The sequence below is a fragment of the Coloeus monedula genome (assembly GCF_965178545.1).
Source record: "Coloeus monedula genome assembly, chromosome: 31".
Lineage (NCBI taxonomy): Eukaryota > Metazoa > Chordata > Aves > Passeriformes > Corvidae > Coloeus > Coloeus monedula.
In genome coordinates, this window is record NC_138811.1 from 615,106 (window position 1) to 638,848 (window position 23,743).

Consider the following 23,743-nt stretch of genomic DNA (forward strand, 5'->3'; position numbering starts at 1 on the left):
AGTCGCGGGGACTCCCCCGCTCCCCGTTAAAAGGCCGGGGGCGGGCTGGCGGCAACCGGGGGCGGCTCCGATCGTGCCCGTCCCGGCTCCCGGTGCCCCCCGCGGCTGCCGGTGCCCGTTAAAACCGCGCGGGAGGCGGAGGCGGAGGCGGAGAGGAGGAGGAGGAGGAAGAAGCAGCAGCGCGAGAGTGGGGGGGGGGGGGACCACATCCAGCACCGAGGGCCGGTCCCGGGTGCCGCTGCCGCCACCGGCGGTGCCACCCCCGGGCTGCGGGGGGGGTGTGATGGGCGCGGGGCGGTGGCGGCGGCGGCGGCGGCGGTGGCGGCCGTGACGATGACGGTGCCGCTGCTGAAGATCGGGGCCGTGCTCAGCACCATGGCCATGGTCACCAACTGGATGTCCCAGACGCTGCCGTCGCTCGTGGGGCTCAACGGCACCGCCGTGTCCCGCGCCGGCACCTCCGAGAAGATCGTGAGTGACCCCCCCCCCTCCCCGGTACCGGCGGAGGGGTCCCCGCCCCGCCAGCGCTCGCTTTTGGGGCGATTCGCAGCCATTTCGGGGCTGCCGGAGGTTGCGGTGCTGGGATGCGGCAGAGGGGGGGAGGGGGAGGGGGGGCAGAGAGGTGGGGACCCCCCCTCATCCCCTCCCCCCCCTCCCCGGTGTCACCTCCGGGACCCCCCCCCCGCCTCTGCCGCCCCTCCCCCCCTCTGCTGTTCCCGGGAATCCCCCTCCCCCCCCCCCCCTCCTCCTCCTCCCCAAAATTCTCCTCACCGGGAGCCCCCCCCGCATCCTCCTGGGCACTCCCGAATTTTGGGGACCCCCCCTCTGTTACCCCCGGGACCCCCCCGCATCCTCCTGGAGACCCCCAAATTTTGGGGACCCCCCCCAAATTCTCCCTCCTGGATCCCCCCCCCCCCGCATCCTCCTGGGCACCCCCAGATTTTGGGGACCCCCCCCAAATTCTCCCTCCTGGACCCCCCCGCGTCCTCCTGGGCACCCCCGAATTTTGGGGACCCCCCCCCAAATTCTCCCTCCTGGACCTCCCCGCGTCCTCCTGGGCACCCCCAAATTTTGTGGACCCCCCCCAAATTCTCCCTCCTGGATCCCCCCCCCGCATCCTCCTGGAGACCCCCGAATTTTGGGGACCCCCCCCAAATTCTCCCTCCTGGATCCCCCCCCCGCATCCTCCTGGAGACCCCCAGATTTTGGGGACCCCCCCCAAATTCTCCCTCCTGGACCCCCCCGCGTCCTCCTGGGGACCCCCAGATTTTGGGACCCCCCCCAAATTCTCCCTCCTGGACCCCCCCGCGTCCTCCTCGAGACCCCCAAATTTTGGGGACCCCCCCTCTCTCTGTCACCCCCGGGACCCCCCCGGACCTTCCCGATTTTTTGGGGACCCCCCCCTCTGTTACCCCCAGGACCTCCCCGCATCCTCCTGGGCACCCCCGAATTTTGGGGACCCCCCCCCGGGACCCCCCCGGCTCCTTCCCGGCTCCTCGGGACCCCCCCGGCGCCCCCCAAATTTTGGGGACCCCCCCCCCCCATCACCCCCGGCCCCCCCCTCCGCATCTTCCTGGAGACTCCCAAATTTTGGGGACCCCCCCTCCCCCCCAAAAACTCCCCAGGACCCCCCCCCGGGAATTCCCAGCAGGAGCCCCCCTGGAATTTTGGGATCCCCCCAAAATCCCCCCTCCCCCCCCCCCCTTTCTGGGGGGGTCCCGATCCCGGATTTTTTTTTCCCTCTGGAAAATCCAAATTTTTGGGAAGGAATTTTGGGGGGGTGGGGGGAGGGGAGAGACCCCCCCCCCTCCCTCCCTCCCCTCCCCAAAATTCCCGCTGGGAACTCCCGGTGGGAACGGGGCTGGATTTTGGGGGGAAAAATCCCGGTTTTGGGGCTGGGGGGGGGGGGGGGTTGGATAGAGGCGGGAATTTGGGAATTTTGGGATGGATTTGGATAAACCTCCCCTCCCCCCCCCCGCCGTTATCGCGATAAATCCCGACTGGAATTGGGGGGGGGGGGTCCCAACCCCGCCTCATTCCGGGGGGGTTTGGGACCTTTTGGGATTTTTCGGGATTTTTTTGGTGGATTTTTGGGGCTTTTCGGGGCATTTGGGGGAATTTTGGGTTTTTTTGGGGGGGGATTTTTGGGGCTTTTTGGGGTTTTTTTGGGAATTTTGGGGCATTTTGGGGGAATTTTGGGAGATTTGGGGGGCTTCTGGGGGAATTTGGGGGGATTGTGGGGGGCTTTTTTGGGGGATTTTGGGGGATTTTTGGTAATTTTGGGGTATTTTTGAGATTTTTTTGGGGTGTTTTGGGGATTTTGGGGATTAGGGGAATTTTGGGGGGCTTTTGGGAGATTTTTTGGGGCTTTTTTTGGGGCTTTTTGGGGATTTTTGAGGATTTTTTAGGGATTTTGAAGATTTTTTGGGGGCTTTTTGGTGGGATTTTGGGGAATTTTCGGGGATTTTGGGGGGATTTTTTATATTTTTGGGGAGTTTTGAGGGGATTTTGGGGAATTTGGGGGCATTTTTGGGGGGAGTTTTGGGATTTTTCCTTTGGCGGCTTTTCTGGGATTTTTGGGGAATTTCAGGGACCTTTTTTTGGGATGCATTCCCGGCTTCCCAGCTGTCAATCATCGCCGCGGGGAAATTAGCGTTAATTAGCTCCTAATTAACCACCCTCGGCCCTCATTAATCACCGGGAAGCGGCCGCTGGAATAAAAACCGGGATCGTGGGAGCCCCAAAACCCACGGGATTCACCCCAAAAATCCCGGAGTTTGGGGGGGGTTTTCCCTTGGGAAAAAAATTTGGGATTTGGGGGCAGAAATTTGGGATTTGGGGGCAGAAATTGGGATTTGGGGGCAGAAATTTGGGATTTGGGGGCAGAAATTGGGATTTGGGGGCAGAAATTTGGGATTTGGGGGCAGAAATTTGGGATTTAGGGGCAGAAATTGGGATTTGGGGGCAGAAATTTGGGATTTGGGGGAAAAAATTGGGATTTGGGCACAGAAATTGGGATTTAGGGGAAAAAATTGGGATTTGGGGGCAGAAATTTGGGATTTAGGGGCAGAAATTGGGATTTAGGGGAAAAATTTGGGATTTGGGGGCAGAAATTCGGGATTTAGGGGCAGAAATTGGGGTCCCCGCCCCCCAAAAAAGCGGGATCGGGGCGGGGGTCCGACCGCTCCCCTCCCCCGGGGTTTGGGGTCTCTGGGCTGGGGGAATCCCGGGATTTCGGGGCCCTGCTCCGGCTTTGGGGCCGGGAGAGGCTTTTCCCGGGAGGCCCCGATCCCGTCCCGGTGCCGAAGGCCGAGGGCCTTCCCGAGATTCCTGAGGCTGTGCCTGCATCCCGAATCCCGAATCCATCCCTGAATCCCAAATCCCAAATCCCTGAGTCCCAAATCCATCCCTGCATCCCGAATCCCGAATCCATCCCTGAGTCCCAAATCCCTGAGTCCCAAATCCCAGAGTCCCAAATCCATCCCTGAATCCTGAATCCCAAATCCTGAATCCCAAATCCCAAATCCCAAATCCCAAATCCCTGAGTCCCAAATCCATCCCTGAATCCCAAATCCCAAATCCTGAATCCCAAATCCCAAAGTCCCAAATCCATCCCTGAATCCCGAATCCCAAATCCATCCCTGCATCCTGAATCCCAAATCCCAAATCCCTGAGTCCCCAATCATCCCTGAATCCCAAATCCCAAATCCTGAATCCCAAATCCCTGAGTCCCCAATCATCCCTGAATCCCAAATCCATCCCTGAATCCCAAATCCCAAATTCCAAATCCTGAATCCCAAATCCATCCCTGAATCCCAAATCCCAAATTCCAAATCCTGAATTCCCAATCCCAAATCCACCCCTGAATCCCAAATCCCCACATCCCAAATCCATCCATCCCCGAATCCCTAAATCCCAGATCCCAAACCCATCCCTGAATCCCAAATCCCCGTGTTCCTGCATCCCATCCATCCCCAAATCCCAAATCCATCCCCAAATCCCTGAATCCCAAATCCCAGAGTCCCAAATCCATCCCTGAATCCCGAATCCCAAATCCCAGAGTCCCAAATCCATCCCTGCATCCCGAATCCCGAATCCCCGAGTCCCAAATCCATCCCTGAATCCCAAATCCCTGAGTCCCAAATCCATCCCTGAATCCCAAATCCCAAATCCTGAATCCCAAATCCCAAAGTCCCAAATCCATCCCTGAATCCCGAATCCCAAATCCATCCCTGCATCCTGAATCCCAAATCCCAAATCCTGAATCCCAAATCCCTGAGTCCCCAATCATCCCTGAATCCCAAATCCATCCCTGAATCCCAAATCCCAAATTCCAAATCCTGAATCCCAAATCCATCCCTGAATCCCAAATCCCAAATTCCAAATCCTGAATCCCAAATCCATCCCTGAATCCCAAATCCCAAATTCCAAATCCTGAATTCCAAATCCCAAATCCACCCCTGAATCCCAAATCCCCACATCCCAAATCCATCCATCCCCGAATCCCTAAATCCCAGATCCCAAACCCATCCCTGAATCCCAAATCCCCGTGTTCCTGCATCCCATCCATCCCCAAATCCCAAATCCATCCCCAAATCCCTGAATCCCAAATCCGTCCCCCCATTCCCACATCCGTTCCCAAATTCCTTTCCCCCCCCAAAAATTCCCCCAAACCCCCAAAAAATTCCTCCCCAAATCTCCCAAAATCCCCCAAAAAATCCCCCAAAAATCCCCCAAAATCCCACCCAAAAATCCCCCCAAAATCCCCTCAAATCCCCCCAAAATCCCCTCAAAATCCCCCCCAAAAAATCCCCCAAAATCCCACCCAAAAATCCCCCAAAATCCACTCAAAACCCCCCAAAAAATCCTCCAAAATTCCCCCAAAATCTCCCCTCCCCAAAAAAATCCCCCCAAAATCCCCAAAACTCCCCAAAACTCCCCAAAAATCCCCCAAAATCTCCCCAAATCCTCTCCCGGCGCCTCCAGGCCGCCGCGCTCATTAATTATTCATTAGCGCTCGCTAATTAACGCTTGATGGCGGCTCCGGGGGGGGTGGGGGAGGGGCTGCGGCCGCTCCCGGGGGTTTTTTTTTCCCTCTGGGAATTTTTCCTTCCCGGATTTCCCGAGGTTTTGGGTGGAAAAACGGCGCTTTTGGGGCTCGAGCCATCCCGGGCTTTTTGGGGTTTTTTTTTTTTTTGGGATCATTCCCGAGGTTTCTCCTGGAATTTCGGGGGGGGGGGGGAGGGGATCCTGGGGGGTTTTCCGGCTTTTTCCGCGGCTCGTGACGTCAGCGCGGCTGTGACGTCATCTGGCGGGGTGGGGGGGGGCCGATCCGTCCCTCCCAAATCCATTCCCAAATCCCAAATCCATCCCCATTCCCACATCCCAAATTCCTTCCCCCCCCCCAAATTCCCCCAAAATTCCCCCAAAAAATCCCCAAAATCTCCCCCAAAAATTCCCCCAAAATCCCCCAAAAATTCCCCAAAATCTTTCCCCCAAATTCCCCCAAAATCCCCCAAAAATTCCCCAAAATCTTTCCTCCAAATTCCCCCAAAATCCCCCAAAAATTCCCCAAAATCTTTCCCCCAAATCCTCCAAAAATCCAGCAAAATCCCCCCAAAAATTCTGTAAAATCCCTCCCAAAAATTCCCCAAAAATCCTCCCCAAAATCCCCCCCCCAAATTCCCCAAAATCCCCCCAAAAATTCCCCAAAATCCCCCCAAAAATTCTGCAAAATCCCCCCCAAAAATTCCCCCAAATCCCCCCCAAAATTCCCCAAAATTCCCCCAAAAATTCTGCAAAATCCCCCCAAAAATTCCCCAAAATCCCCCCAAAAAATTCCCCAAAATCACCCCCAAAAATTCCCCCAAATTCCCCAAAAATAAACTGGGAAAAATCCAGGAATGAACCGGGAAAAATCCGGGAATAAACCGGGAAAAACCCGGGAATGTGGAGGAGAAAATCTGGGGAAAAAATGTGGAATGTGGAGGGAAAATTCCTGGGATGTGGGGAGGGGAAAAAATCAGGGGAAAAGAGGGAAAAAAGGGGGAAATGGGGAAAAAAGAGGGGAAAGAGGGAAAAAAAGGGGAAAACATTGGGGAAAATGGGGAAAAAAAGAGGGGAAAAGGGGGAAAATAGGGAAAAACTGGGAAAAAAGAGGGAAAAAAGAGGGGAAGGAGGAAAATGGGGGAAAAGAGGGAAAATAGAAAAAAAGTCGGAAAAAGAGGGAAAAGGGGGGAAAACCGGGAAAATTGGGAAAAATGGGGAAAAAAGGGGGGAAATAGGGATAAAATGGGCAAAAAGTGGGAAAAATCGGGATAAAAGAGGGAAAATGGGGGGAAAATTGGGAAAAATCGGGGGAAAAAGAGGGAAAATGGGGGAAATTGGGGAAAATGGGGGGGAAAAGAGGGGGAGAAATGAGGAGGAAATGGGAAAAAATGGGAAAAATGGGGAAAAAAGAGGGGGAAGAGAGGAAAAGAGGGGAAAAAATGGGGAAAATTGGGAAAAAACACGGAAAAGTTGGGAAAAATGGGGAAAAAAGAGGGGAAAAAATTGGGAAAAAATTGGGAAAAAAAGAGGGAAATGGGCAAAATTGGGAAAAATGAAGGGAAAATAGGGAAAAAACGGGAAAAAAGAGGGAAAAGAGGGTAAAAATTGGGAAAAATTGGGGAAAATGGGGAAAAAAGAGGAAAAAAGGGGGGAAAGAGGGAAAAGGGGGGAAAAACAGGATAAAATGGGGAAAAAGTGGGAAAAATGGGGAAAAAAGAGGGAAAATGGGGGAAAAACAGGATAAAATGGGGGGAAAAAGAGGGGAAAGGGAGAAAAGAGGGAAAAATGGGGGGAAAAGAGGGGAAAAGGGGGGAAAATAGGGATAAAATGGGCAAAAAGTGGGAAAAATGGGGGGAAAATTGGGAAAAATGGGGGGGAAAGAGGGAAAATGGGGGGGAAATGGGGGGAAAGGAGGAAAAATAGGGAAAGAACAGGAAAATTTGGGAAAAATGGGGGGGAAAAAGGGGGAAATGGGGAAAAATTAGGAGAAGTGGGGGAAAAGGGGAAAAAACAGGGAAAATGGGGAAAAATTGGGAAAAATGAGGGGAAAAAGGGAAAAATGGGGGGGAAAGGGGGGAACATGGGAGGAAAATGGGGAAAATGGGGGAAAAGGGGGGAAAATGGGGAAAAATTAGGAAAAGTGGGGGGAAAGAGGGGGAAAAACCAGGGAAAGTGGGGGAAAAAATGGGGAAAAAATGGGGAAAAAAGCGGGGAAAAAAGCGGGAAAAAGGTGAAAAGGAAGGAAAAGCAGCGCGGGGGCGGAAAGCGATGGGAAGGAGGCGGGATTGGGGATGGGGCTGGGGGTTTTTTGGGAATTCTGAGGGCCCCGTGCTGTTTTGCAGACGCTTTTCCAGAGCCCCGACGAGGGCTGGCAGGTTTTCACCTCGGCGCAGGCCCCGGACGGGAAATGCCTCTGCACCGCCGTGATCCCGGTGCGCGGCTCCTGCTCCCGAGACCTCCGCAGCCTCCAGCTCCGGCAGCTCACGGAAAAGGTCGGGAACGGGCAGCGAGGGGTTAATTCCTGGCGGGAGGAGGGGGAGTCCCGGCGGGAATTGGGGGGGTTTTTTGGGAATGAGGATTCCCGGGGGGATTGGCGAAGATCCCGGTGGGATTCTCAAAGATCCCAATGGGATTTCCCGGGAATGAGGATTCCAATGGGATTCCCAAAGATCCCAATGGGATTTCCCAGGATGAGTTTTCCAGTGGGATTCCCAAAGATCCCAATGGGATTCATAAAGATCCCAATGGGATTTCCTGGGAATGAGGATTCCCAATGGAATTCCCAAAGATCCCAATGGGATTTCCCAGGATGAGGATCCCAGTGGGATTCCCAAAGATCCCAATGGGATTTCCCGGGAATGAGGATCCCAATGGGATTCCCAAAGATCCCAATGGGATTTCCCGGGAATGAGGATCCCAATGGGATTCCCAAAGATCCCAATGGGATTTCCCAGGATGAGGATCCCAGTGGGATTCCCAAAGATCCCAATGGAATTCCCAAAGATCCCAATGGGATTCCAGAGATGAGGATCCCAATGGGATTCCCAAAGATCCCAATGGGATTTCCCAGGATGAGGATCCCAGTGGGATTCCCAAAGATCCCGGTGGGATTCCCAAAGATCCCAATGGAATTCCCAAAGATCCCAATGGGATTTCCCAGGAATGAGGATCCCAGTGGGATTCCAGAGCCAAAGATCCCAGTGGGATTTCCCAGGATGAATTTTCCAGTGGAATTCCCAAAGATCCCAATGGGATTCCCAAAGATCCCAATGGGATTTCCCGGGAATGAGGATCCCAGTGGGATTCCCAAAGATCTCCGCAGCCTCCAGCTCCGGCAGCTCACGGAAAAGGTCGGGAACGGGCAGCGAGGGGTTAATTCCTGGCGGGAGGAGGGGGAGTCCCGGCGGGAATTGGGGGGGTTTTTTGGGAATGAGGATTCCCAGGGGGATTGGTGAAGATTCCAATGGGATTCTCAAAGATCCCAATGGGATTTCCCGGGAATGAGGATCCCAGTGGGATTCCAGAGCCAAAGATCCCGGTGGGATTCCCAAAGATCCCAATGGAATTCCCAAAGATCCCAATGGGATTTCCCAGGATGAGGATCCCAGTGGGATTCCCAAAGATCCCAATGGGATTCCAGAGATGAGGATCCCAATGGGATTCCCAAAGATCCCAATGGGATTTCCCAGGATGAGGATCCCAGTGGGATTCCCAAAGATCCCAATGGGATTTCCTGGGAATGAGGATTCCCAATGGAATTCCCAAAGATCCCAATGGAATTCCCAAAAATCCCAATGGGATTCCCAAAGATCCCAATGGAATTCCCAAAGATCCCAATGGGATTTCCCGGGAATGAGGATCCCAGTGGGATTCCAGAGCCAAAGATCCCGGTGGGATTTCCCAGGATGAATTTTCCAGTGGGATTCCCAAAGATCCCGGTGGGATTTCCAAAGATCCCAATGGGATTTCCCAGGATGAGGATCCCAGTGGGATTCCCAAAGATCTCCGCAGCCTCCAGCTCCGGCAGCTCACGGAAAAGGTCGGGAACGGGCAGCGAGGGGTTAATTCCTGGCGGGAGGAGGGGGAGTCCCGGCGGGAATTGGGGGGGTTTTTTGGGAATGAGGATTCCCAGGGGGATTGGTGAAGATCCCAATGGGATTCTCAAAGATCCCAATGGGATTTCCCGGGAATGAGGATCCCAATGGGATTCCCAAAGATCCCAATGGAATTCCCAAAGATCCCAATGGGATTTCCCAGGATGAATTTTCCAGTGGGATTCCCAAAGATCCCAATGGAATTCCTGGGATGAGGATTCCCAATGGAATTCCCAATGATCCCAATGGGATTTCCAGGATGAGGATTCCCAGTGGGATTCCCAAAGATCCCAATGGGATTTCCTGGGAATGAGGATTCCCAATGGAATTCCCAAAGATCCCAATGGAATTTCCTGGGAATGAGGATTCCCAGTGGGATTCCCAAAGATCCCAATGGGATTCCCAAAGATCCCAATGGGATTTCCCAGGATGAGGATCCCAATGGGATTCCCAAAGATCCCAATGGGATTTCCTGGGAATGAGGATTCCCAGTGGGATTCCCAAAGATCCCAATGGGATTCCAGAGATGAGGATCCCAGTGGGATTCCCAAAGATCCCAATGGGATTTCCCAGGATGAGGATCCCAGTGGGATTCCCAAAGATCCCAATGGGATTTCCTGGGAATGAGGATTCCCAATGGAATTCCCAAAGATCCCAATGGAATTCCCAAAGATCCCAATGGGATTCCCAAAGATCCCAATGGGATTTCCCAGGAATGAGGATCCCAGTGGGATTCCAGAGCCAAAGATCCCAATGGGATTTCCCAGGATGAATTTTCCAGTGGAATTCCCAAAGATCCCAATGGGATTCCCAAAGATCCCAATGGGATTTCCCAGGATGAGGATCCCAGTGGGATTCCCAAAGACCTCCGCAGCCTCCAGCTCCGGCAGCTCACGGAAAAGGTCGGGAACGGCCAGCGAGGGGTTAATTCCTGGCGGGAGGAGGGGGAGTCCCGGCGGGAATTGGGGGGGTTTTTTGGGAATGAGGATTCCCAGGGGGATTGGTGAAGATCCCGGTGGGATTTCCCAGGATGAATTTTCCAGTGGGATTCCCAAAGATCCCAATGGAATTCCCAAAGATCCCAATGGGATTTCCCAGGATGAGTTTTCCAGTGGGATTCCCAAAGATCCCAATGGGATTCCCAAAGATCCCAATGGGATTTCCCGGGATGAGGATCCCAATGGGATTCCCAAAGATCCCAATGGGATTTCCCAGGATGAGGATCCCAATGGAATTCCCAAAGATCCCAATGGGATTTCCCAGGATGAATTTTCCAGTGGGATTCCCAAAGATCCCAATGGAATTCCCAAAGATCCCAATGGGATTTCCTGGGAATGAGGATTCCCAGTGGGATTCCCAAAGATCCCAATGGGATTCCAGAGATGAGGATCCCAATGGGATTCCCAAAGATCCCAATGGGATTTCCCAGGATGAGGATCCCAGTGGGATTCCCAAAGATCCCAATGGGATTTCCTGGGAATGAGGATTCCCAATGGAATTCCCAAAAATCCCAATGGGATTTCCTGGGAATGAGGATTCCCAGTGGGATTCCCAAAGATCCCAATGGGATTTCCCAGGATGAGGATCCCAGTGGAATTCCCAAAAATCCCAATGGGATTTCCCAGGATGAGTTTTCCAGTGGGATTCCCAAAGATCCCAATGGGATTCCAGAGATGAGGATTCCCAGTGGGATTCCCAAAGATCCCGGTGGGATTCCCAAAGATCCCAATGGAATTCCCAAAGATTCCAATGGGATTTCCCGGGAATGAGGATCCCAGTGGGATTCCAGAGCCAAAGATCCCAGTGGGATTTCCCAGGATGAATTTTCCAGTGGAATTCCCAAAGATCCCAATGGGATTTCCCAGGAATGAGGATTCCCAGTGGGATTCCCAAAGATTCCCGTGGGATTTGGGGGAAAAAAGCGGGATTTGGGGATGGGATGGATTCTCCCGGAATTCCCCCCCCAGTTCCCAAGATTCGCTCTCCCTCCCCCTCCCCCGGAATTCCCAGGCTCATTAACCCCATTAATTACCCCAAATAACCCCATTAATTACCACTGGAATGCCATTAATTACCGCCGGGGTGATTAATGGGGTTAATTTGGGTTATTAGTGGAATTAATTGGGGTAATTAATGGGGTCAATTGGAGTAATTGATGGGGTTAATCGGGGTGATTAATGGGGTTAATCAGAGTAATTAACTGGGTTAATTTGGATTATTAATGGGGTTAATGAGGATGATTAACGGGTTAATTGGGGTGAATAATGGGGTTAATCGAGGTAATTGATGGGGTTAATCGGGGTGATTAATGGGATTAATTGGGACGATTAACGGGGGTGATCGGGGTGATTAATGGGATTAATCAGGGCAATTAACAGGGTTAAATGAGGCAATTAACGGGGTTAATTGGGATGATAAACGGCGTTAATCAGGGTAATTAATGGGGTTAATCTGGGTGATTAACGGGGTTAATCAGGGTAATTAATGGGGTTAATCAGGGTAATTAACAGGGTGAATCGAGGTAATTAATGGGGTTACTCAGGGTGATTAATGGGGTTAATTGGGGCAATTAACGGCATTAATCAGGGTAATTAACGTCCTTAATCGGGGTGATTAATGGCATTAATCAGGGTGATTAACAGGGCTAATGGGGGCAATTAACGGCATTAATCAGGGTAATCAACAGCATTATTAGGGCGATTAACGGCATTAATCAGGGTGATTAATGGGGTTAATGGGGGTAATTAACAGCATTAATCCGGGTAATTAACAGCATTAATCCGGGCAATTAACAGCGTTAATCAGGGTAATTAACAGCATTAATCAGGGTAATTAGTAGCATTAATCAGGGCAATTAATAGGGTTAATCAGGGTACTTAACGGCATTAATCAGGGTAATTAACAGCGTTAATCAGGGCAATTAACAGCATTAATCAGGGCAATTAACAGGGTTGATCAGGGTAATTAACGGCATTAATCCGGCTAATTAGCAGCGTTAATCAGGGCCGTTCCCCTGCAGGTGCAGAACATCTCGCAGTCCATGGAGGTGCTGGACCTGCGAACTTTCCGGGACCTTCAGTACGTGCGCAACACCGAGGCGCTGCTGCGGGGCCTGGACTCGCGCCTGCGCGGGGCCTCTGAGGGCCAGCGGGCCCTGAGCGCCCGCGGCTTCCAGGTGGGAGCCAGAATTCCCGCTTTTCATCCCAAAAACCCCGCTTTTCCCGCCCTTTTCCATCCCATTGAACCCAAAAAACCCTGCTTTTCCTGCCCCATTGAACCCAAAAAACCCCGCTTTTCCCGTCCCATTGAACCCAAAAACCCCGCTTTTCCCGCCCTTTTCCATCCCATTGAACCCAAAAAACCCCGCTTTTCCCGTCCCATTTAACCCCAAAACCCCGCTTTTCCCGCCCTTTTCCCGTCCCATTGAACCCAAAAAACCCCACTTTTCCCGCCCTTTTCCGCCCCATTGAACCCAAAAAACCCTGCTTTTCCCGCCCCATTGAACCCAAAAACCCCACTTTTCCCGCCCTTTTCATCCCATTGAACCCAAAAAACCCCGCTTTTCCCGCCCCATTGAACCCAAAAACCCCGCTTTTCCCGCCCTTTTCCATCCCATTGAACCCAAAAACCCCGCTTTTCCCGTCCCATTGAACCCAAAAAACTCCGCTTTTCCCGTCCCATTGAACCCAAAAACCCCGCTTTTCCCATCCCATTGAACCCAAAAACCCCGCTTTTCCCGCCCTTTTCCATCCCATTGAACCCAAAAATCCCCGCTTTTCCCGTCCCATTGAACCCAAAAAACTCCGCTTTTCCCGTCCCATTGAACCCAAAATCCCCGCTTTTCCCGCCCTTTTCCATCCCATTGAACCCAAAAACCCCGCTTTTCCTGCCCTTTTCCACCCCATTGAACCCAAAAACCCCGCTTTTCCCGCCCTTTTCATCCCATGGAACCCAAAAAACCCCGCTTTTCCCGTCCTATTGAACCCAAAAAACTCCGCTTTTCCCGTCCCATTGAACCCAAAAATCCCCGCTTTTCCCGCCCCATTGAACTCAAAAAACCCCGCTTTTCCCGCCCTTTTCCGTCCCATTCAATCCAAAAAACCCCACTTTTCCCACCCCATTGAACCCAAAAACCCCGCTTTTCCCGCCCTTTTCCATCCCATTGAACCCAAAAATCCCCGCTTTTCCCATCCCATTGAACCCAAAAAACCCCGCTTTTCCCGCCCCATTGAACCCAAAAATCCCCGCTTTTCCCGTCCCATTGAACCCCAAAACCCCGCTTTTCCCGACCTTTTCCCGTCCTATTGAACCCAAAATCCCCGCTTTTCCCGCCCTTTTCCGCCCCATTGAACCCAAAAAACCCCGCTTTTCCCATCCCATTGAACCCAAAAACCCCGCTTTTCCTGCCCTTTTCCCGCCCCATTGAACCCAAAAACCCCGCTTTTCCCGCCCTTTTCCATACCATTGAACCCAAAAAACCCCGCTTTTCCCACCCCATTGAACCCAAAAATCCCCGCTTTTCCCGTCCCATTGAACCCCAAAACCCCGCTTTTCCCGTCCCATTGAACCCAAAAACCCCGCTTTTCCCGCCCTTTTCCATCCCATTGAACCCAAAAATCCCCGCTTTTCCCGCCCTTTTCCATCCCATTGAACCCAAAAACCCCGCTTTTCCCGCCCTTTTCCATCCCATTGAACCCAAAAATCCCCGCTTTTCCCGCCCTTTTCCATCCCATTGAACCCAAAAACCCCGCTTTTCCCGCCCTTTTCCATCCCATTGTACCCAAAAACCCCGCTTTTCCCGTCCCATTTAACCCAAAAACCCCGCTTTTCCCGCCCTTTTCCATCCCATTGAACCCAAAAAACCCCACTTTTCCCACCCCATTGAACCCAAAAACCTCGCTTTTCCCATCCCATTGAACCCAAAAATCCCCGCTTTTCCTGCCCTTTTCCCGTCCCATTGAACCCAAAAAACCCTGCTTTTTCTGCCCCATTGAACCCAAAAACCCCGCTTTTCCCGCCCTTTTCATCCCATGGAACCCAAAAATCCCCGCTTTTCCCGTCCCATTGAACCCAAAATCCCCGCTTTTCCCGCCCTTTTCCATCCCATTGAACCCAAAAAACCCCGCTTTTCCCGTCCCATTGAACCCAAAAATCCCCGCTTTTCCCGCCCTTTTCCGTCCCATTGAACCCAAAAAACCCCGCTTTTCCCGCCCTTTTCCATACCATTGAACCCAAAAATCCCCGCTTTTCCCACCCCATTGAACCCAAAAATCCCCGCTTTTCCCGTCCCATTGAACCCCAAAACCCCGCTTTTCCCGCCCTTTTCCATCCCATGGAACCCAAAAAACCCCGCTTTTCCCGTCCCATTGAACCCAAAAAACTCCGCTTTTCCCACCCCATTGAACCCAAAACCCCCGCTTTTCCCGCCCTTTTCCCGTCCCATTGAACCCAAAAAACCCCACTTTTCCCGCCCTTTTCCGCCCCATTGAACCCAAAAAACCCTGCTTTTCCCGCCCCATTGAACCCAAAAACCCCACTTTTCCCGCCCTTTTCATCCCATTGAACCCAAAAAACCCCGCTTTTCCCGCCCCATTGAACCCAAAAACCCCGCTTTTCCCGCCCTTTTCCATCCCATTGAACCCAAAAAACCCCGCTTTTCCCGCCCTTTTCCGTCCCATTGAACCCAAAAAACCCCGCTTTTCCCATCCCATTGAACCCAAAAACCCCGCTTTTCCCGCCCTTTTCCATCCCATTGAACCCAAAAAACCCCGCTTTTCCCGCCCTTTTCATCCCATGGAACCCAAAAAACCCCGCTTTTCCCGTCCTATTGAACCCAAAAAACTCCGCTTTTCCCGTCCCATTGAACCCAAAAATCCCCGCTTTTCCCGCCCCATTGAACTCAAAAAACCCCGCTTTTCCCGCCCTTTTCCATCCCATTGAACCCCAAAACCCCGCTTTTCCCGCCCTTTTCCATCCCATTGAACCCAAAAACCCCGCTTTTCCCGCCCTTTTCCATCCCATTGAACCCAAAAACCCCGCTTTTCCCGCCCTTTTCATCCCATGGAACCCAAAAAACCCCGCTTTTCCCGCCCTTTTCCGTCCCATTGAACCCAAAAAACCCCGCTTTTCCCATCCCATTGAACCCAAAAACCCCACTTTTCCCGCCCTTTTCCATCCCATTGAACCCAAAAAACCCCGCTTTTCCCGCCCTTTTCCATCCCATTCAACCCAAAAAACCCCGCTTTTCCCGTCCTATTGAACCCAAAAAACCCCGCTTTTCCCGCCCTTTTCCCCCGCTTTATTCCAGGATTTTCCTCTGATTTATTCCAGAATTTTTTCCTGATTTATTCCCTCCACATTTCAGGATTTTTCCCTGATTTATTCCAGGATTTTTCCCTGAGTTTTTTCCCACCATATTCCAGGATTTTCCCCTGATTTATTCTAGGATTTTTCTCTGATTTTTTTCCCTCCACATTCCAGGATTTTTCCCTCATTTATTCCCACCACATTCCAGGATTTTCCTCTGAATTATTCCAGGATTTCCCCCTGATTTATTCCCTCCACATTCCAGGATTTTTCTCTGATTTATTCCAGGATTTTTCCCTGAGTCTTTTCCTGCCACATTCCAGGATTTTTCTTTCATTTATTCCCACCACATTCCAGGATTTTTCCCTGATTTATTCCAGGATTTTTCCCAGATTTATTCCAGGATTTTTCCCTCATTTTTTCCCCACCACATTCCCGGATTTTCCCCTGATTTATTCCCCAGTTTTCCCCCTGATTTTTTCCTGCCATATTCCCGCATTTTCCCCTCATTTATTCCCACCACATTCCATTGGTTTTCCCCTCATTTATTCCCACCTCTTTCCACCCCACTCATCCCAAAAAATTCCCGTTTTCCCCTGATTTATCCCCGCCACGTTCCACAGTTCTCCCCTGAGGGCGTTTCAGGGATGGGGATCCCTGTGGGGTCTCTGGGATGAGAATTCCTGTGGGATTCCCAGGGCTCAGGACCCTTTTGGGGATTCCAGGGATGAAAATCCCAACGGGAATTCCCAGGGATGAAAATCCCAATGGGAATTCCCAGACCCGACCGCCCCCATTGAGCCCAAGAGCCAAATCCGGGATTTTGGGGCCGTTTTTCCCTGTGGGATTCCCAGGGCTCAGGACCCTTTTGGGGATTCCAGGGATGAAATCCCTTTGGGATTCCCAGGGATGAAAATCCCAAAGGGAATTCCCAGATCGGAATGCCAAAAACAACCCAATCCCCCAAAACAACCCCAAAATCCCACCCAAAATCCCACCCAAAATCCCCCCTAAAATCCCCCCAAAAAACCCACAAAATCCCCCCCAAACCTCTCCAAAATCCCACCCCCATCGATCCCAAAGGCCGAATCCGGGATTTTGGGGCCGTTTTTCCCTGGGGCTCCCAGGAGCTTTTTTGGGGCTCCCAGGAATGAAAATCCCAATGGGAATTCCCAGGAATGAAAATCCCAACGGGAATTCCCAGGAATGAAAACCCCAATGGGAATTCCCAGAGCCAAAGTTCCCAGCGGGATTCCCAGAGCTCAGGATCCCTTTTGGGGCTCCCAGGAATGAAAACCCCAATGGGAATCCCACCCCCATCGATCCCAAGGGCCGAATCCAGGATTTTGGGGCCGTTTTTCCCTGGGGCTCCCAGGAGCTTTTTTGGGGCTCCCAGGAATGAAAATCCCAACGGGAATTCCCAGAGCTGAAGATCCCAGAGGGATTCCCAGAGCTCAGGATCCCTTTTGGGGCTCCCAGGAATGAAAATCCCAATGGGAATCCCACCCCCATCGATCCCAAAGGCCAAATCCGGGATTTTGGGGCCGTTTTTCCCTGGGGCTCCCAGGAGCTTTTTTGGGGCTCCCAGGAATGAAAATCCCAATGGGAATTCCCAGGAATGAAAACCCCAATGGGAATTCCCAGGAATGAAAACCCCAATGGGAATTCCCAGAGCCAAAGTTCCCAGCGGGATTCCCAGAGCTCAGGATCCCTTTTGGGGCTCCCAGGAATGAAAACCCCAATGGGAATTCCCAGAGCTGAAGATCCCAGAGGGATTCCCAGAGCTCAGGATCCCTTTTGGGGCTCCCAGGAATGAAAATCCCAACGGGAATTCCCAGGAATGAAAACCCCAATGGGAATTCCCAGAGCTGAAGATCCCAGAGGGATTCTCAGGGCTCAGGACCCTTTTGGGGCTCCCAGGAATGAAAACCCCAATGGGAATCCCACCCCCATCGATCCCAAAGGCCAAATCCGGGATTTTGGGGCCGTTTTTCCCTGGGGCTCCCAGGAGCTTTTTTGGGGCTCCCAGGAATGAAAATCCCAATGGGAATTCCCAGAGCTGAAGATCCCAGAGGGATTCCCAGAGCTCAGGATCCCTTTTGGGGCTCCCAGGAATGAAAATCCCAACGGGAATTCCCAGGAATGAAAACCCCAATTGGGAATCCCGCCCCCATCGATCCCAAAGGCCAAATCCGGGATTTTGGGGCCGTTTTTCCCTGGGGCTCCCAGGAATGAAAACCCCAATTGGGAATCCCGCCCCCATCGATCCCAAAGGCCGAATCGGGGATTTTTGGGGCCGTTTTTCCCAGGTTTTTTTTCCCGCTTTCCGCAGGATCTGAAGGAGAAGATGCGGGAGCTGCTGCCGCTGCTGCCGGTGCTGGAGCAGTACAAGGCGGACTCGCGGCTCATCGTGCACCTCAAGGACGAGGTGCGGAACCTCTCCGGGATCCTCTTGGCCATCCAGGAGGAGATGGGAGCCTACGACTACGAGGAGCTGCAGCAGCGCGTGCTGCTGCTCGAGGCGCGGCTCCACGCCTGCCTGCAGAAGCTGGGTGAGGAAAAAAAAAAATATCCCCTTAAAAATCCTCCCCAAAACAACCCCCAAAATCGCCCCCAAAATCCCCCCCAATCACCCCTAAAATCCCCAAAAAAACCCCACAAAATCCCACCCAAAACCTCTCCAAAATCCCATCCAAAATCCCCCCCCAAACAACCCCAAAATCGCCCCCAAAATCCCCCCAAAATCGTGGTCGAAATCGCCCCGGAAATCCTGGCCAAAATCCCCCCCAAATCCTGCCAAAAATCCCCCCCCAAATCCCGCCCAAAATTGCCCTGGAAATCCTGGCCAAAATCCCCCAAAATCCTGCCCAAAATCGCCCCCAAATCCTGGCCAAAATCGCCCCAAAAAACCCACAAAATCTCCCCAAACTCTCTCCAAAATCCCGCCCAAAATCCCGCCCAAAATCCCCCAAAATCACCCCTAAAATCCCCAAAAAAAGCCCCACAACCCCCCCAAAACCTCTCCAAAATCCTGCCCAAAATCGCTCCAGAAATCCTGGCCAAAATCCCACCCAAAGTCCCACCCAAAATCCCCCAAAATCCTGCCCAAAATCCTGCCCAAAATCCCCCCAAAAAAACCCACAAGATCCCCCAAAACCTCTCCAAAATCGCCCCCAAAATCCCAGCCAAAATCCCCCAAAATCACCCCTAAAATTCCCCCAAAAACCCACAAAATCCCTCCAAAATCCTGTCCAAAATTGCCCCCAAATCCCCCCTAAATCCCCTTTAAAAGTCCCCTAAATCCCCCCAAAAATCCCCCAAAATCTCCTCCAAAATCTTGTCCAAAATCATCTCTAAATCCCTTCAAAAGCCCCCAAAAAACTTCACAAACCCCCTCCAAAATCCCCCCTAAATCCCCCCAAAATCCCCCTTAAAAGTCCCCAAAAATCCCACCCAAAATCCCCTCTAAAATTCCCCCCCAAAAACCCACAAAATTCCCCCAAAACCTCTCCAAAATCCCGCCCAAAACTCTGCCCCAAATCCCCCCGAAATCCCTCCAGAAATCCTGGCCAAAATCCCCCAAATCCTGCCCAAAATCCCCCTGAAAATCCTGGCCAAAATCCCCCAAGTCACCCCTAAAATCCCCCCAAAAAACCCCACAAAATCCCCCCAAAACCTCTCCAAAATCACCCCAAATCCCCCAGAAAAACCCACAAAATCCCCCCTAAAATCCCCCCCAAAACCCCACAAAATCCCCCAAAATCACCCCTAAAATTCCCCCCAAAATCCCCCTTAAAAATCCCAAAATCCCCCCAAAATCCCCAAAATCCCATTTCCCACCCCAAAATCCCATTTCCCACCCCAAAATCCCATTTCCTCCCCAAATCCCATTTTCCCCCCCAAAATCCCATTTCCCACCCCAAAATCCCATTTCCCACCCCAAATCCCATTTCCCCTCCCAATCCCATTTCCCACCCCAAAACCCCCAAAATCCCATTTCCCACCCCAAAATCCCATTTCCCACCCAAAATCCCATTTCCCACCCCAAAATTCCATTTCCCACCCCAAAATCCCATTTCCCACCCCAAAATCCCTTTTCCCATCCCAAATCCCATTTCCCCTCCCAGTCCCATTCCCAGTCCCATTCCCAATCCCATTTCCCCTCCCAGTCCCATTCCCAATCCCATTCCCAATCCCATTCCCCTTCCCCATTCCCGCGACTCTCCCTGACTCAAAGGCGACCCCGAATCCCCGACCCCGCCGTGACCCCAAATTCCCGATTTTCCCCCTTTTCCCGCTTTTCCAGGCTGCGGGAAGCTCACCGGGGTCAGCAATCCCATCACCGTCCGCGCCTCGGGATCGCGCTTCGGATCCTGGATGACCGACACGATGACGCCCAGCGCCGACAACCGGGTGAGGGCCGCCCCAAAAAACGGGGATTTTCCCGAAAAATCTCCCTCGTCCCAAAGGATTTGGGGATTTGGGGCGATTTGGGCGCAATCCCGGCACATTTTGGGCGCCGGTCCTTGAAAAATCCATGGATTTGGCAGCCGGATGGGACTCCATGAGGGGCTTTTGGGGTGGAGGGGTTTGATCCCAGTTTGGAGGGGGTTTGATCCCAGTTTGGAGGGGGTTTGATCCCAGTTTGGAGAGGATTTGATCCCAGTTTGGAGGGGATTTGATCCCATCTCAATGGGGTTTGATCCCAGTTTGGAGGGGATTTGATCCCAGTTTGGAGGGGATTTGATCCCAGTTTGGAGGGGATTTGATCCCATCTCAGTGGGGTTTGATCCCAGTTTGGAGGGGATTTGATCCCAGTTTGGAGGGGAATTGATCCCATCTCAACGGGGTTTGATCCCAGTTTGGAGGGGATTTGATCCCAGTTTGGAGGGGATTTGATCCCATCTCAATGGGGTTTGATCCCAGTTTGGAGGGGATTTGATCCCAGTTTGGAGGGGTCTTGATCCCATCTCAGTGGGGTTTGATCCCAATTTGGAGGGGATTTGATCCCATCTCAGTGGGGTTTGATCCCAGTTTGGAGGGGATTTGATCCCAGTTTGGAGGGGATTTGATCCCAGTTTGGAGGGGATTTGATCCCATCTCAGGGGGGTTTGGAGCCCACCTCAATGGGGTTTTGATCCCATTTCAAAGGGGCTTTGATTCCATCTCAATGGGGTTTGGAGCCCACCTTGAGGAGGTTCTGAGCCCACCTCAATGGGGTTTTGAGCCCACCTCGATGATCTTGATCCCATCTCAAAGGGGTTTTGATCCCATCTCAAAGGGGTTTTGGAGGCCACCTTGATGGGGCTTTGAGCCCATCTCAATGGGGTTTGGAGCCCACCTCAATGGGGTTTTGATCCCATTTCAAAGGGGCTTTGATTCCATCTCAATGGGGTTTTGAGCCCACCTCGATGATCTTGATCCCATCTCAAAGGGGTTTTGGAGGCCACCTTGATGGGGCTTTGAGCCCATCTCAATGGGATCTTGAACCCATCTCAAAGGGGGCTTTGGATCCCACCTCGATGGGGTTTGGAGCCCACCTTGACGGGGGTCTTGATCCCACCTTTGAGGGAATTTGAGCTCTTCTTGAAGAGGTTTTGATCCCACCTCAAAGCGGTTTGGAGCCCACCTTGAAGGGAATTTAAGCTCTTCTTGAAGGGGGTTTGAACCCACCTTGGAGGGGTTTTCATCCCACCTCGATGGGGTTTGGAGCCCACCTTGAAGGAGGTTTTGATCCCACCTCGATGGGGTTTGGAGCCCACCTCGAAGTGAATTCAGGCTCTTCTTGAAGAGGTTTTGATCCCACCTCGATGGGGTTTGGAGCCCACCTTGAAGGGGGATTTGGAGCCCACCTTGAAGGGAATTTAAGCTCTTCTTGAAGGGGGTTTGAACCCACCTTGGAGGGGTTTTGATCCCACCTTGGATGGGATTTGAAGCCCACCTTGAGGAGGTTTTGATCCCACTTCGATGGGGTTTGGATCCCATCTCAAAGTGGTTTTGATCCCACCTCGAAGGCAATTCAAGCTCTTCTCGAAGCCCTTTCGATCCCACCTCAGATGCGTTTTCATCCCACCTTGGATGGGATTTGAAGCCCACCTTGGATGGGGTTTGGATCCCACCTTGAGGAGGTTTTGATCCCACCTCGATGGGGTTTGAAGCCCACCTTGAGGAGGTTTTGATCCCACCTCGATGGGGTTTGAAGCCCACCTTGAGGAGGTTTTGATCCCACCTCGATGGGGTTTGGATCCCACCTCGATGGGGTTTGGATCCCACCTTGAGGAGGTTTTGATCCCACTTCGATGGGGTTTGGATCCCATCTCAAAGTGGTTTTGATCCCACCTCGAAGGCAATTCAAGCTCTTCTCGAAGCCCTTTCGATCCCACCTCAGATGCGTTTTCATCCCACCTTGGATGGGATTTGGAGCCCACCTTGAGGAGGTTTTGATCCCACTTCGATGGGGTTTGGAGCCCACCTTGAGGAGGTTTTGATCCCACCTCGATGGGGTTTGGAGCCCACCTTGAGGAGGTTTTGATCCCACTTCGATGGGATTTGGAGCCCACCTTGAGGAGGTTTTGATCCCACCTCGATGGGATTTGGATCCCATCTCAAAGAGGTTTTGATCCTACCTTGGGGAGGTTTGGATCCCACCTCAGATGCGTTTTCATCCCACCTTGGATGGGATTTGAAGCCCACCTTGGATGGGATTTGGAGCCCACCTTGAAGTGGTTTTGATCCCACTTCGATGGGGTTTGGAGCCCACCTTGAGGAGGTTTTGATCCCACTTCGATGGGGTTTGGAGCCCACCTTGGATGGGATTTGGAGCCCACCTTGAGGAGGTTTTGATCCCACTTCGATGGGGTTTGGATCCCACCTTGAGGAGGTTTTGATCCCACTTCGATGGGGTTTGGAGCCCACCTTGAGGAGGTTTTGATCCCACTTCGATGGGGTTTGGAGCCCATCTCAAAGTGCTTTTGATCCCACCTCGAAGGCAATTCAAGCTCTTCTCGAAGCCCTTTTGAACCCACCTCAGATGCGTTTTCATCCCACCTTGGATGGGATTTGAAGCCCACCTTGGATGGGATTTGGAGCCCACCTTGAAGTGGTTTTGATCCCACTTCGATGGGGTTTGGATCCCACCTTGAGGAGGTTTTGATCCCACTTCGATGGGGTTTGGATCCCATCTCAAAGTGCTTTTGATCCCACCTCGAAGGCAATTCAAGCTCTTCTCGAAGCCCTTTCGAACCCACCTCAGATGCGTTTTCATCCCACCTTGACCTCCTCGAAACCCCACTTCCCCTCTCATTTCCCCCCCGCTCTGATCCCACCTCCCCCTTTCCCTTCCCTCCTCCAGGTGTGGTACATGGACGGTTACTACAAAGGCCGCCGCGTGCTGGAATTCCGCAGCCTCACCGACTTCATCTCCGGCCAAAACTTCGTCCAGCACCTCCTACCCCACCCTTGGGCCGGCACCGGCCACGTCGTCTTCAACGGCTCCTTATACTACAACAAATTCCAGAGCAACGTCGCCGTCCGCTACCATTTCCGATCCCGCAGCGTCCTGGTGCAGCGCAGCTTGCCCGGCGCCGGCTACAACAACACCTTCCCTTATTCCTGGGGTGGCTTTTCCGACATCGACTTCATGGTGGACGAGAACGGCCTTTGGGCCGTCTACACCACCAACCAAAACGCCGGCAACATCGTGGTGAGCCGCCTGGACCCGCACAGCCTGCAGGTGCTGCGTTCTTGGGATACGGGCTACCCCAAACGCAGCGCCGGCGAGTCCTTCATCATCTGCGGCGTCCTCTACGTCACCAACTCCCACCTGGCCGGCGCCAAGATTTACTTCGCCTACTACACGAACACTTCCAGCTACGAGTACACCGACATCCCCTTCCATAACCAGTATTCCCACATTTCCATGCTGGACTACAACCCGCGCGAGAGGGTTCTCTACACCTGGAACAACGGCCACCAGGTCGTCTACAACGTCACGCTCTTCCACGTCATCAACACCGACGGAGAGCTCTGATTCCCGGCGAGAATTCCTGGGTTTTGGGGGTTTTTTTTCTACGCTTCCACGCTCTCCCCTCCCCCCCCGCCTCTTCCCTGCCGCCGTTGCCGCCGCCGCGTCCTCGGAATTCCGGAGGAACCCGCCGAGCTGGGAATTCCCGCCCTCGAGTTCTGCCTCCGTCCTAGGGGTTTTGTTTTGCCCCCACCTTGCCTTGTGGTTTTCCTTCTTTTCCTTCTTTTCTTTCCCTCTTTTTTCTCTTTTTTTTCCCTTTTTTTCCTCTTTT

General features: G+C 52.6%; 1 protein-coding gene across 1 annotated transcript; it reads left to right on the plus strand.

Moving 5' to 3' along the window:
- Window positions 1-333: 333 nt before the first annotated feature.
- Window positions 334-23,478, plus strand: OLFM2 (olfactomedin 2; the record flags this gene model as incomplete). The annotated part of the gene is made up of 6 exons (XM_082299300.1): window positions 334-471; window positions 7,392-7,541; window positions 12,163-12,318; window positions 17,782-18,001; window positions 19,756-19,862; window positions 22,801-23,478. 6 exons carry the CDS (start codon window positions 334-336, stop codon window positions 23,476-23,478), a joined length of 1,449 nt encoding a protein of 482 aa, XP_082155426.1.
- Window positions 23,479-23,743: the final 265 nt, after the last annotated feature.